Source organism: Aspergillus saccharolyticus, assembly GCF_003184585.1.
Source record: "Aspergillus saccharolyticus JOP 1030-1 unplaced genomic scaffold BP01scaffold_19, whole genome shotgun sequence".
Classification (NCBI taxonomy): Eukaryota; Fungi; Ascomycota; class Eurotiomycetes; order Eurotiales; family Aspergillaceae; genus Aspergillus; species Aspergillus saccharolyticus.
The window spans coordinates 154855-168951 of record NW_020290629.1 but is presented as its reverse complement, the minus strand read 5'-3'; the positions used below and the strand labels follow the sequence as shown (position 1 = coordinate 168951).

Genomic DNA, 14097 nt, shown 5'->3' with positions numbered 1-14097 from the left:
TTCGGCAGGCAGGCAACTAAAACTGCCACACTTTCCCCGGCCTCGGCACAAACGCCTTCTTCTCCAACCCCCGCGCCTTCGCCCCCCTCAACCGCTGGGTATGCGCAAACAACTCATCCAAGAACTCCCCCGAGACCCATTGCTTAATGAGAAGGTAATCGCTATCCGCCTAGATCTCCAACAGAACGACATCAGGGGAAGCTTCTCCAGAGTGACGAGATTATGCCGGAGATGGGCATGCAGTGACTTACCTCATCGAAGTCCCAGGGAAGTTGGTAGGCAATCAAGGTATCCGGGAGGAGGTGTTTGCGTTCCACGCGGATCCAGGTCTGGTTGTTGTTGTCGGGGTCGTCTTCGAAAGTTGCGCGGTTGAGCCAGTCTTGTCGGTCGAGGATGGATCGGATGTAGTCGCCGCGGTAGCCCGCTGCGGTGAACTCGCGGGCGACGGTGTCATTTAGGGTTGATTGCTGGGGATGGGAAGTGGAGGTGGAGGTGGAGGTGGAGGACATTATAGCGAAGAGAGAGAGAGAAGAGAGAGAAAGAGAGAGAGTCGATTGATCTATAGAGAGAGGTATACTGTATACCGCACTCTGTGCGCTTTATGTACTCCGTATTCCGTGGTTGATGAGGAAGCTTAGTAAACAGACCCCGCGCTGACATCGATTCAAGTTAACTACGATTTCCGGGGGAGCGAGCGGCGTTTGTTTGTCACAGAATTTGCACTGGCCCAGGCACGCAAACTATACTCTGGAAGCTTCCCCTCACTAACATGAATTCAACCCAAAGAAGGATGAAAATAGTTTTCAGTCAGAAATACATACATACAGGGCGCCATGCGCGGGTGAATAGAATAGCATCGAACGGGGAAAAACGAGATTGGATGGGTCTGACATAGGAGATACAATGGTCCCAAGTAGGAAGATAGGCATGTCACCATCGGTTGACAGTGGTATAGTCAGAAGCCATGGGAGTGGCGTGAAGGCAAAAGGATAGAGTGGAATTGTCATTCCTTGGTGAGAGGAGTCAAGCGGCGGTTAAGTGGGCTGCCTTGAGTCAAGTGGCCCAGCGGGTTGACTGGAAGTTGATAGAGGATTCGAGTCGGGTGGATGAGATACTGTGATGGACTCTCGTACAGCAGGCAAGCAAGCAGCCAGCAAATATGGCTGGCAGGCGGGCAAGTAGGTTCATCTATGCAACTGAACAGACAGGCTCATATATGCAAGCAGCAGGAAAAAAAAAAAAGAAAAGAAAAAAAGTGTCATGCGTAACGCCGCAACACATCCAAAACACTAGTCATCCATCTCATCATCCAGATCAATTGCATCCGGATTGACGGGAGCCGCAACAACAGCGGGTTGCTTCTCCGGTGCAGGTCGGTTGCCGCCCTCAGGACCGGTGCTGGCCGCCACAAAGCCCACAGGGGCGCGAGCCTGTCGCTCCAACGCGGCCATGGCATCAGCGTGCTCCGCCGCCGCGGCGGCGGAGTCTTCATCTCCGTTCTCGAGGGGCTGTTCCCCAGCCTGGTTGCGTTGTTGACTGCGTGCAATAGCCTGCGATGCAATAAAGTTGACGTCGGTGCTGTACGATGATTAGCTTTGGACATGATACCATACTTAGCCAAGATTGAAGGACATACTTGTACTGAGCTTGAACACTGCGCTTGATCCGCAGCATCTCCTTGAACGTATCCTCGTTTCCGTGCTGCACTTCGAATGCTTCCCACTTCTGCCAGAACCCAGCATTGGTGCGGGGGTCGCAGAACTGCGACGCATGCCCGTAGATTGCGCGGGCCCGGTCGATCTCGCCGAGGCGGCGCTCCATCTCGGCGAACTTGAGACACATCTCCTTCGCTTCTTGATCCGGCAGGGCGGCGATAGCGCGCTCGTAGATCGGGCGCGTCGACGTCAAACCGAAATTGGAGGCCGACTTGGTGATGTAGAACTCGAACATCTCGAAGCGGTCCTCGTCCGACACGGCGCGCGTTGCCCGCTCGTAGATCCGCATCGCGTGCCGGGCTAGACCGCGGTCCTCTTCCAGGTTGCCGTACATCAGGTAGAGGGGCTTGGCAAACTTGGGCGGACATCCGTCCAGGGCCTGTTCGAACAGGTCCCGAAGTCGCTCAATGCCGATCTTGCGGTCGACTGCCTTGGTAAGATACAGGTTCCACAGTTCAAAGGCAACGGGATAACTGAACAGATCCAATCCCCGTTCGTAGACCTTGAACGAGTCCTCAAAATACTTGTGCTCCTCCAGAAGGTTGGCGTAGTTGACCACAGTCTGAGGCGTAGCGATGCGGAGCTCGAAGATGCGTTCATAGACTGCTTTCGTCTCTTCGATTGTCGACACACTCTCGACCAGATCCACGTAGAAACTCCACAGCTTCCAGCTCTTGTGCACACGTTGCTGGGGCGAGAGCGTCTCGTCGAAATAGTCCACCGTCGATCGTTTAGGTGCTTGGGTCGCCTTGGCCATGATCTCGACCGCCTTGTCGAAGTTTTCACTTCGCAGCTCCATCTCAGCCCATTCACACCACGTCTCGGCCAGTTCCGCCACCGATTTGAAAGGAACCTTGACGGCCTTCTCCATGATGACCCGTGCAGTATCTAGATCGCCACCGTTTTCGTAGAATTTGGCGTAGTTGACCCAGAGCTCTGAGAACTTTCCGTGCGCCTTCTTAGGGTTGATCGCTGCGATAGCGGCGGTGTAGGTCTGCACAATCTCATGCTTGTTGTCGCCCCAAAGAGCGACTCGCTTTTCCCATTCAATGACGTTGTTGGGGTTCTGTCGGAGAAGTACATCGTTGACGAGGAACGGCCGTCGATCCATCAGCTGTTCGAACCTCAGCATCCGCAGGTCGAGGTCAAAGTCGGCCTCCTCGTCGCTCTGGTCATTCTCCGTCCGCGCCGCGGCGGACTCCATCAGACTACCGATGATGGACTCCTCGAATTCGACATACGCATCGAAGACCAGCGTGAAATCGCGCACCGTCATGACGGTAGTGATACCCTCCTCGAAGACATCCCGCGCCTTCTCGAAGTTGCCGCGTGTGATCCAGTAGGTCGCCAGCCCCGCCCACAGCTTGCCTCTCTGGTCCGCGAACCGGTCGATGCCGCTGCGCAGGATGGCGTCCACATCGATGCCCACGCGGGGCCCGGTCTCAATCTGTTTCGCCCGGGAGACCAGGAGGTCGACCATCTCGGTCCACAGCTGGAAGTTGCTCTTCCCTTCCTTGGACTGGAACCGCGGGTCGTCGAGGATCTCCATGTACTTCTTCACGGCCTCGGTGTACTGGCCCATGTCGACCAGTAGGCTGATATACTCCTCGGCATTCTCCGGGTGGATCTGCATGTAGCGCGCCCAGATTTTCACGGCCGTCAGCCCCGACGCGGACCGCGCAAACGTCTTGTAGAGCCTCCAGATGCGGTTGTGTTGCGTGATGGGAAGAGCGCGGAGGGCGCGGTCGAAGGTGCGCCGGGTCTGCGTCACCAGGGGCTGTTGCAGCAAAAATGAGAGGTATAGTTCCCAGATGCGGGGCATCTTGTTGAGGAGGATGAGAGCCCGCTCAAAGAGCGCGTTCACCTTGTGGTACTCGGCCTTGTAGACTGTCGCATTGCGGCCTCGCAGGTGGTTTGTCCGGAACTCCAGATACTAGGTAGGATGTCAGCTCCGCGTCATTGCCAGTAAAAAGGAGGTTTTTTTTTTTCATACCAGTTTCCACAACTTGTACGATCTCGGCAGCTGTCTGCAGGCGCGTTCCATCACCTGCGACCATCAATCAGTATTTTCCCGAGGCAACGGCGCGACGCAGACACATACAAAGGCCTGCTCATACAGAGTTCCATTCTGCTGCTTGTATTCAATGTAAGCCAACCATGGCTTGATGCTCCCGGGATTGCGCAGCAGATCCTGCTCGTAGACCGTGTCCTGATCGGCCTAACGGATATCAAATTGCAACGTTAGTGTGTGTGCTCGTCCAGTCCAAAACAATCATTTTCCCTTTCCACTCACAATCAAGTAGAAATCAGGCCCGGAGGCCGAGGAGCGGTCCATCTGTGCGTGTTGCCGGTGGGATCTCGGGGGCAGGATTGTCCCTGGCATTGCGCCACTCGATTGAGCGGGACCGACTCACGCGGGATTCAACACAGGGTTACCGGGCGAGACGCGTTTCGCATATAAGCGAGAAAGAAACCCCCTCGTCGTTGTTTGAAAACCAGGAGGGGACCAGATTATGCAGCCGATTGCAAGCCTGCGGACGATGGAGGTCCAAGGCCAACCACACGTGACCGGATGTCATGCGCCCCGGCGGGCACGGGATGGTCCGAGCGTTGGTCTCGTTACGGGCGGAAATACAGACAACCGTCCTTCCTATCAGTTAATCGTCATATCAGACTGACTACGTATCGGTCATTCCTCCTTCTGCTCTTGCTATTCGTGGCCTTTGTGTGTTGTCTCAGCGCATATAACCATGTCGGGTGCAGTGGTACGTTGTTGCTCCATCTGATGAACAAGCGCCTGTTGTTAATTGTCTGATCATTAATCTTAACTTGTCTCCATGTTTAGGGCCGTGAGGCAGTCTTCCCGACTCGCCAGTCGCTCGGGTTGATGAAGGGTAAATTGAAGGGCGCCGAAACCGGTCACAGTCTACTGAAGCGCAAATCCGAAGCTCTCACCAAGTGAGCAGCTCTTCCCCATATTTTTTTTGTTTCTGTCATGAACAATGGAAATAAAAGTAACCGATCACTAACTTGGTGTTGTTCCATCTGATCCACAGGCGTTTCCGCGGTATGAGCCCCCCGTCCCCGTCCCCCCGACCCCTCTATCCAACAGCTCCCCTTTCCCCCAACACCAACGCACACTCTTCGTGACCGTCCCCAAAACTAACGTGTTCAATTTTCTTTCAGAAATAACACGCCGCATCGATGAAGCCAAACAAAAAATGGGCCGCGTCATGCAGATCGCCGCCTTCTCGCTGGCCGAGGTGAGCTACGCCGTCGGCGGCGACATCGGCTACCAAGTGCAAGAGTCAGCCAAGCAGGCGCGCTTCCGGGTGCGGGCTAAGCAGGAGAACGTGTCCGGTGTGCTGCTGCCGCACTTTGAGAGCTACACGGAGGACTCGATCAATGACTTCGGGTTGACGGGGCTGGGCAAAGGTGGGCAGCAAGTGCAGCGGTGTCGGGAGACGTATGCGCGGGCGGTAGAGACGTTGGTGGAGTTGGCGAGTTTGCAGGTATGCTTTCACTTTCTAGGGTGTGGGGATTGGGGTATGGTTGCTAATTCGGGGGCTGGCTGGTAGACTGCATTTGTTATTTTGGATGAGGTGATTAAGGTTGTGAATCGGAGAGGTATGTTCTGGTTTTTCTTTATGGAGTTCAGGTGTGGTAAGAGAGAATGCTAACGCGAGTTCTCCCTCCTAGTGAACGCCATGTAAGAGCTCGGTCTCTTGGTTCATTCCGGCCACTGAAATACTAACCACAGCCAGTGAGCATGTTATCATCCCCCGGACGGAGAATACGATCAAATGTCAGTGGACTGACTTCCTTTGTGCTTATCTCTCCGTAATAACTAACATCCCCCAAGATATCAACTCCGAGCTGGACGAATTGGACCGCGAGGAATTCTACCGTCTCAAGAAGGTCTCCGGCAAGAAACAGCGAGACACCGCTGCCGCCGACGCCGAGATTCTGGCGCAGCGCGAGAAGGCCAAGGCGAAAGCAGAGGCTGCCGCGGCAGCAGCAGCCAACGGAGAGGGCGCGCCCACCGAGGAGGCCCAGGAGGAAACGGCAGAAGCCGCAGAGGAGGAAGCTCTCGAGGCACCGGACGTGCTCGGCGAGCAGGAAGATGCCGATGTGATTTTCTAAGTCTAGCGCAGCGATGTCCCCCTTGTACCTCTTGTCATGTACCTAGTATACTTCCTAGCTGTTCCTATGCATTGTTTAAGAGATTTTTTTGTTTGGTACCCCACCAGTGAGAAGAGCTACCTCCCCAATGGAAGAAAAGAAATCAACGGGCATTTGCATGGAAGAAGGAGACAACAAAAATAATGATACACAAGAAACCCCACAGATACGAAAAACCCCAACAACGCCACGCCCCATGCAAGGACCCTTTATTGTCTCTGGTACGTAACCCGGATGGGTTTGCCATTCTCGCCCATCGGCATCCCCGACGTCGCCTCCTTGGCACTGATCGCCCCGGACTCGCTCTCGTACTCGACGAAGGCGATCCCCTTGCGGCCCGGCACCAACCGCACCTCCTGGAACCCCTCGAACCGCGCAAATACGGCCGTGAGGCTGTCCTGGTCGGCGTTGTCCGGCAGGTCCCGCAGGAACAGGATCTTGTTGGGCGGCAGGTACTCGTCCGGGATGACCGTCGCGGCGGCGCCGCTGGTGGGCTTGAGCCCGGCGCCCTTGGCCGTTTTGGCGGGACGACCGGAGGCAGCGAGGTCGGAGGGCGCGCCGACGGCTGCTGCGCCGGGGTGTGGCCGTTTGAGTTTCTTTTGCGCTTCGAGGGCCTCGTGTGCTTGTTTGCGTTCTGTGATCACGACGTTAGTATGATTCCAACCACTCCCCTTCAGAAAAAAAACAAAGCACTGCAAACCAACATCCCCCCAACAGTCACTTTTTCAAGGGAAAAAAAATAAACAAAAAAACGAACCTTTCTCCGCCCCCCTCCTCCGCTTATGCGCCTCCAATTCCTCCTCCCCACCCTCCCTCAACACCGTCGCATCGCTGCGCGTGCGCGCATAATCCAACACCATCGGCTTGTCGAATAACTCGAAACCATTGATTTCGTCAATGGCGCGGCTGGCGGACTCCACCGAGTCGAACACCACAAACGCCTGCCCTTTCGCCTTGAGATTCGTCTTGGCCACGATCTCGATCACATTGCCGTACTCGGAGAAGATCTCGGCGAGGGATTCTTTCAGTTGGTCGATTTTGATGCGTTCTTCGAGGTTGCGGACCTAGTCATAGAGTGTGGTTTGTTAGGGATTGAGGGGAGCTGAGGTCGATCGGGGGATGGGGATGCGTGCGTACGTAGACTCTGTTGAGGTTAGTTTTGCTGGCTCTTTTTATTGTTTCTGATAGGTGGAGGGGAGAGGTGGTTCGCTTTTGCTCTTCACAGCTGTGGATAAGAGACAGCTGGGAAACACTTACGTGCAATTGGGGGGTGTGCTTGCTCCAGGCGCTGCGACAGCGGCCATCTTTATCTCTGCAGGGTGCACACTTCGGTGCTGCTTTCTTTGCTTGAGTTATGTGTCGCGGGGGCTGCAAGAAAGGGAGGATTAAACGCCACGGTAGAGTACAGGAGGGAAATAGCGCGCGTGGTGGGTTGGTTGAAAGACGATGGAGCTTCTCTGTAAACTTCACGTTGCATAGCGTAAGTTGCGGCCGGCGGAGCAAGCAGCAGACCGAGTGGGAGCGCTCGGGGTCAGGTGATATGCTTGCACAAATTGATGTTGCATCATTCAACCATAAAAGTAATCCTTCTCAAGAACCAGCATCATTGGTCTAGTGGTAGAATTCATCGTTGCCATCGATGAGGCCCGTGTTCGATTCACGGATGATGCACTCTCTTTTTGCTTTTTCCCAGTCCATCATCGGTGATGAGCCTCGGTTTGTTCAATTCAAACTAGTTACTCAGTTCCATGCCTCAAACTGGACTGTCAGTCCATGTAGCCAACCCGGTATGTGATGCCTTTAACTCCTCCATGCTTCCTCCCCAAGAATAGTCTATTGCAGGTACTACAATGTCGACTATATTTACAGATTATGCACAAGTATAACAGAGCACTAACGGTACACATCTGGCCCAAACCCATTATCAACCGGCCAGACAACACACCACTAACCACGCTATGAATGCCAAAACAAGTAGACTTTCGAAATCAATCTCTGGGCATAAGTCAGTTCATATTTCTAGATCCGATTGGTCCCATGTCTAGGAATAGTGCTGGTCTAATCGGCCTTCTTGCCCTTGTCGATAATGGGCAACGAAATCTCCTGGGCCGCTTCGGCGGTCGCATTCTCATCAGTAGTGGTGGTAGGGTTGGCTTCTACTTCATCCTCTGGCACTCTGACGGCCATGCTCTCTGGCTCGGGCTGAGATGCGGATGGGTTAGGCGATGCAACGGCCGAGACAGGCGCTGATGTAACCTTTTCATCCATCGGAGGGAAAATCTCCTGGAACAAGTCCGGCAGGAACCGGTCGAGGCGCTTCTTGGTTTCGATCCAAATCTTTTCTCTTGTCGAGTCCTGAGACGGAGGCACAAGATAACCACCGTCGGCCATGACCAGTAGAATGTTCTTCAGACTCTCCGGGATGGCTTCCTGCTGTGGGGTTGTTAGAGTTCCATATATCACAAAACCCAGACAAGCGACCTACCAAACTGTCTCCCTGACCACTGTTCATCATCCGATCGAGAATGTCCAGAATCCTGAGCCAAAGGTCGAGCATACCGTCCCAGTTCGGAAGCTGATCCAGGTACCGCAGAAAGATCTTACAGACCAACGTAGCCACCTGGACCCGCGTTTCGCCCATTCCCAGGGGATCCGAATGGTAGACTTCGGGTTTCAGGAGGCGGAGGATCAGAGGGAAAAGCACCTGATCGAAAATGGCAGTCCATTCCTTCTCATCGGTGGCCGTGATTTCGAGGGAAAGAAGCGTGCGTTGCAGCGTTGAGACAGCATGGTGACGGATATCCCGACAAGGATTTATGCACTGTGCCGTCAAGGACTGGAAAATGGGCGACCAGTAGGCGGACCAGGCTGTGTTGGCGTTAATTGACGAACTTCGGACTGCATTGGCAGGCTGCATACCTTCGTCCTCTTCGAGGTGTGACTGTTTGATGAGCGCCGGAATGCGGCGTGTCAGGTGGAAGACAAAGTCGATCGCCTTGACTCCCCGGGCCACTACTTCGTTTTCGATACTGCAAGACGTTAGACAAGCAAGACTGGGCTTTCGTGACAGCGTACCTCGGTCTTGGCTGCTTGACAGCCTTGCGTCGTCCGTGCGCATCCCGTTGTCGCTCTTCAATGTAGCCCACACTGCCAGCGCTGATGAAGTCGTTCGCCAGTTTTACAGCAGACTCGTAGTTGTCAGCCGTGACGATTGGAGGATTCAGCTCGACAATGGTCTGTAGCAGCTCAAACACTAATGGAGCCGCTTTCTCGTGCGGGTGCAGCCTCTGCAGGATGGACCAGAAGTCCGGCGAGGCAGAAATCTCATTCCGCAGAGCATCCGCATCTGCGATACACCGGGAAAGACTCTTGACGAGAGGAATAGCCACGCTGTCGAGAATATCCTGGTCAAAGCCAGAGAGTCCATGGAGGATGACCGGCACGCGCATATAAGGTTGGTCCTAAGTCCTGTTAGATTGGGAGGGCGATTATCAGAGGGGCTTTCATACATAGCTCAGGCGCAGCAAACTCATGAGGTAGTAGATGATGCGTGACAGCGCTAATGAGTGGATGTTCCGCGCATCGCGGACAAAGGCTTGCAGGGAGGTCAAAAGCCTCTCCCCGAGGCTTGCTAATGTCTGGGAGTCCCGCAGGGTAAGAGCAGTCGCCAGCTCCAAGAGGTAAAGCATGCTCGGATCGTAATGTGGTTTACTGGCATTGAGTCTGCCATTGGCTGCCCGGGGCCCAGCTGCCGGGCGTTCCGGCTTGACAACGATAACCGCCGGGGCGCTTTCCTCCGGGAGTTGGGCCAACAGGGCTTCCACTAGCATCGTCACTGTCTCCAGTGGAAGAGTTCTAATGCGTCAGTACCTCGGAGTCCTCCAGGTAGATCGGTCTAACTTACTTGATGTTGGTCAAGATGTCATCGATAGAGCACGCTGAGATGCAATCAACTGTGCACAACGTGTTGTCCAGCTCCTCATCTGATGGCTCCGGAGGCTCATCAGCAGCATAGCTGGATAAGTACGAGGTAAATGCTGAAAGAAGACCGGTTTCAGTGCCTCGTGCGTCCCGCTCCACCACTTGCGATGGATTCTGCAGTGGGATCGGGGACAACTCGAGCTCCGTGTTGAGACTGGAATTGAGCGGGGGAATGAGAGCATTGATGAAAAGATTACTGAGGATGCGGATCACATGGGTCCAGCCCTGCTGAGCCGTAGCCTCATTACCAGCAAGCACTCGGAACAGAACCACGGCAGCTAATTGCGCTCGGAAGTCGCGTCCGAACTTGACAGCCAGTTCGCTGACCATCACCGTCTTCTCCCCGGCCTGCACCTCGGTGTTGAGAGCGGTACTCGGAGGATTCTCCGTGGCTAGAGTGCTGATCGAAGCCAGACAGAAGACAATGCGATCGAATGCCGCAGTCAGCCCATAGCGGGCAGCAATCTGCGCGCACTGGTCGAAGCCCGTCACCACGCGAGAATAGACCGCATCGTCGGAAGCCGACATGAAAACATACGACAAGGTGGCGATCACGGGTCTCCACGTGGCCTCAAACATCTCGGCATCGTAGATATTCGTCTCGCCCACCACCAGCTCTCCGGCCGAAGAAGACTTCAGCAGCAGCTCCCGCCAAGCGTAGTCGAATGCATGCTGGTTGTCATGCTCGTCAGGCAGGATTATCTCGTTTTGCTTGATCGAGTCATAGACCCCTTGCAGGAATTCGGGTGCGAAGTCCTGGCCTGCATTGACGCCACGCAGGTTCCGGGAGAAATCCGTGCAGGACATGCGGTTCTGCGATCGGATGTTGGAGTTGTATAGATCGGTGTTGAGCATGATAATGCCGTAGGTCAGCACAAAGAGCGCATCCTTGTCTGCAACCTCCGTGGGCTTAGCCTTCTGCATGTACTTGTCGGTAAACGTGGTAACAATGCGCTCGATGAGCGGCGATTCACCCGGCAAGCGGAAAGCCCCCAAAAGATCGCGCAGGGCGTCTACGACACTCTGGCCGGAGAAATCAAAAAGATCCACAAAGGCATCAAGCAGTTTCTCATTTGAACGCTTGGAAATGAACTCGCCCAGCACTTTTTTCGACAACCGTGCGGTGCCTTTCAGGAACCGAGCGACGAGGACTGGGTCGTCCGGATTTTCAATGATTCCCTGCGAGGCTAGGTAGGCAATGCCGGCCTTCGGGTCTTCGTTGAACTTCTGCGCTCCTTTGATGATAATCTTCTTGGTCCGACGCTGATGGTGGAGTTCATCCTTGGAAGGGAAGCCCTCCGATGTGAATTCCTCGTCCAAGCGGTCATAGATGAATTGGACATAGCTCAGCAGGGCATCCAAGCACAAAGGCGGCACATTGGTCGTGCTCCAGGTGGCGGAGTCGGGAAACGCACTCCGTGAAAGCAACCCAATCATGTCCTCGCAGAGGTCCGCGCGGTCGACATCGCAGTCATAGTTGATGAACAGTTCGACCATGAAACTCGGGATTCGTGCCAAGACGCCAATACTCTCCACCATCGCCTCCCGGGTTTCCGGTCTGCGAGAGCCTCCTTCGAGACCCAGCTTCTGACGATCTTTCACAGGAACGGGAGTCGAGCGACCACTGCTGGATTGTGACGGGGAAGGTTTGACCAACTTGGGTCTTTGCGGTATCCCATCGTAAAGTGCCGGATTGATTCCTGGCTCCTTGGGTATTTCTACCTTGGGATGGAGACAGGCAACCAAGTATGACAGATACAACTCCTGCTGAAGCTTCAGCACCGAGCGACAGGTCAGCAGCAAGGTGCCTGCCACGCGCAGCGAACCCGTCAGGATGGCGATATTCTCCGACCGGACCAGCTGAAACAGATAACGACACAGGTCATCTTGCGCCAGGTTGGCTAGGCTTGGATGCTTTGCAATCGATGGGCCGGCAACCTCCAGGGCCACATCAATGATTCGGAGGGCCATGACTTTCATTGGTTCCGTATGCTGGCGATTGTGCGGGTCCAGAAGATCGATCAGAACTCGGAACAATTCCCGGATGGAGGGCAGAGAATATGGTTTGACCTCCTCGCCGTCGTCGTCTTGAGGATTGGGCGGAGCGGTTACGGCGGTTCCATGCAGCGACTGGTCGGGAGTGCTGTCTCGACTGCTCCGCTCCTGCTCTGCCACGGCCGTATCCGAGCCTATAGCGGAAGGGTGCTGGGAGGTCACTGTGTCTCCATCGACCGAAGGGTCCATTTTGAGATTTGTTGTCTGCTCCGTGTCCTTCGGTGCTCGGGTCTCCAACTCTGTTTCCAGGGCTTGCGAGGCGTCGAGGTGAGTCAGGCGGGAGAAGATGACCTGGCACATGTTGACCATGGCCATTTCCGCCGAGCGCCGCAGAACCTCCGACAGACGGACCTGGCAGCACATACTCAGACCAGTCTCCATCATCTCGCAGACACTCTCATCTCCCAGCAAGTCGCCCTCGGGCCGCGACAGCATGCCTTCCATCAGTTTGAGGATCCGCAGCAGGACGATTTCGTCGGCGGCGGAGTCACTGGCCTCGAAGCGACAGTGAGTAATAGCGGCGGAGAGGAGTTGCATGGCCATCGGCAGCCTGGGCGAATCCCGACTGATAATCTCGTAGGCGAAGAATTTGGTGAGGGCCACCAGGGCCAGGGATGTTATTGCAGCCGAGGTGGAGGAGGAACGGACGACTTGGAGGAACGGATGCAGCAAGGCGGGGGCATCAAAGGTTCGGATATTTTTGCAGCCCTTGAGATCGCTCCGTAACCTGGTAAATGCAGAGATTAGGGGGTTATCTTGCATGCTCTTGCCTTTTTTCCCTCTCAAGCCCCATCGGTTGGCCAAGACATGATCATCGTCAGCGACGGACAAGCGGGATGATGGACGCGGGGGGGTGCTGCCATTCCGCGGACTCGGGGGAGTCGAGCTATCCCGGTCGTAGACTCGTGAGACAGCGCCCCCTCCTAGAATCGCGGAAACCGAAGAGTGCGCCCAGCGGGTGTGTTTCCGCATAGCGGAGGTGACGGTGATACATTCAGTGATCACCAACGCGACCGGGTCGACCGCTATGGGGAGGGCGGAGGACGACATAACGAATGGGGGGGGGATTCACGAGGGAAGAGGAGAAGGGAGGGGGAGATTTCAAGATAGTCTAAGTCGGTCAGAGAGCGGAAGGAAATTGCTCAGCGAAGGAGCAATCTCAAACCATGGCCTTGTAGAGAGGGAAGAGAGGAGAGAGAGGGAGATAGAGAGAGAGAGAGAGAGCGTGGAAAGGCACTGGAGATGCGAAAGCGGGAACTCGAACAGCTGGTCAGTACGGGACGGACTGATTATTCTGTCTGCGGTCGCCGAGGCGGAGAGATCGCATCTGTCCCGATGAGGTTTAGTGTGTGTTTAGCTACCCCGGGGGTGGCATTGGAGGAAGAAGTACTACTACGTACATAGTATGTTATAGTACAATGCATAACTTTACCGTCTGTGTAGTCTTACTTGGTGAATGATTGTGATACTATGGAGCTGAGAGTATAGATCTACTGAGAATGAAGGACACTTACCAGTAGATCTCTGAAATAACCACTACCCGGTGGAGAAGATAGTATACTATTTCTATCCGCATCGTCCCTACTAACTAGCCTTGCTCAATGGATTACCCTTGTCAGCATCATTGTCTCCTTCATCCCCACCATGCAGACGACATTACTGGGAAGAAGGAACAAGCTGAAACCCACGAGATAAGCGAAGTTGGCAGTGACGGGGTCACCTCAATTTCCCATGGAGGCCCATGGAGGGGGAAACGCGGATTGGCAGCGATGACGAAGTTATATTCCCAGCCTCCTTTCAATTGTAGTCTGTGGCTCGGGGTGGAAAATAAGATTGTCTGGATGCCAAGGGAAGATCCATGGTTTGAGGGCGGTGTGCCGTCTTTTCCTCGTCTCCACCAAATTTCCCTTTCCTCTTCTTTTTCTTCTTCAACTTGCTTCAATCCTCTCTTCCTCTTCTCTCGTCGGGCAACTTCCAGCCCGGCGTAAGGCAGGCAGGCAGGCAGAAGTTGAACCCTTTGTGTTCGGCAAAATAATGATGATGTCAAGAATTCCCAAAAACCGTTGAACCCCTCTACGGAGTTATTCCCTTTCCCCCGTGGTCACTTGTTGACCGTTTTTCCTTACAGTCCCTACACGTGTCGTGTCCGTGTCCATGGATACAG

General features: G+C 54.7%; 5 protein-coding genes and 1 non-coding gene across 6 annotated transcripts; 2 read left to right on the top strand and 4 right to left on the bottom strand.

The window, feature by feature from the left end:
* Positions 1–16: 16 nt before the first annotated feature.
* Positions 17–509, bottom strand: BP01DRAFT_366386 (uncharacterized protein; the record flags this gene model as incomplete). Its single annotated transcript, XM_025576403.1, has 2 exons — positions 17–169; positions 252–509. 2 exons carry the CDS (start codon positions 507–509, stop codon positions 17–19), a joined length of 411 nt encoding a protein of 136 aa, XP_025430532.1.
* Positions 510–1126: 617 nt separating this feature from the next.
* Positions 1127–4237, bottom strand: BP01DRAFT_357532 (mRNA splicing protein SYF1). The gene is made up of 5 exons (XM_025575218.1): positions 4009–4237; positions 3817–3933; positions 3709–3762; positions 1637–3648; positions 1127–1578 (listed from the first exon to the last, which is right to left on the bottom strand). Exons 1-5 carry the CDS (start codon positions 4048–4050, stop codon positions 1290–1292), a joined length of 2514 nt encoding a protein of 837 aa, XP_025430531.1. The 5' UTR covers positions 4051–4237; the 3' UTR covers positions 1127–1289.
* A 129-nt stretch (positions 4238–4366) lies between these two features.
* Positions 4367–5973, top strand: BP01DRAFT_357531 (H(+)-transporting V1 sector ATPase subunit D). The gene is made up of 8 exons (XM_025575217.1): positions 4367–4480; positions 4561–4673; positions 4772–4782; positions 4902–5227; positions 5294–5342; positions 5415–5424; positions 5480–5520; positions 5578–5973. Exons 1-8 carry the CDS (start codon positions 4466–4468, stop codon positions 5856–5858), a joined length of 846 nt encoding a protein of 281 aa, XP_025430530.1. The 5' UTR covers positions 4367–4465; the 3' UTR covers positions 5859–5973.
* Positions 5874–7367, bottom strand: BP01DRAFT_357529 (U1A/U2B'/SNF family RNA-binding protein). Its single transcript, XM_025575216.1, has 4 exons — positions 7155–7367; positions 7035–7041; positions 6655–6961; positions 5874–6531 (listed from the first exon to the last, which is right to left on the bottom strand). The coding sequence occupies exons 1-4, from the start codon at positions 7199–7201 to the stop codon at positions 6107–6109; spliced, it is 786 nt and encodes a 261-aa protein (XP_025430529.1). The 5' UTR covers positions 7202–7367; the 3' UTR covers positions 5874–6106.
* Positions 7368–7497: 130 nt separating this feature from the next.
* Positions 7498–7568, top strand: BP01DRAFT_t192. Its single transcript has one exon. It is a non-coding gene; the product is annotated as a tRNA-Gly (tRNA).
* Positions 7569–7693: 125 nt separating this feature from the next.
* On the bottom strand, positions 7694–13169 carry BP01DRAFT_342283 (Sec7 domain-containing protein). Its single transcript, XM_025573481.1, has 6 exons — positions 9802–13169; positions 9407–9752; positions 8973–9358; positions 8817–8926; positions 8383–8765; positions 7694–8330 (listed from the first exon to the last, which is right to left on the bottom strand). Exons 1-6 carry the CDS (start codon positions 12981–12983, stop codon positions 7956–7958), a joined length of 4782 nt encoding a protein of 1593 aa, XP_025430528.1. The 5' UTR covers positions 12984–13169; the 3' UTR covers positions 7694–7955.
* Positions 13170–14097: the final 928 nt, after the last annotated feature.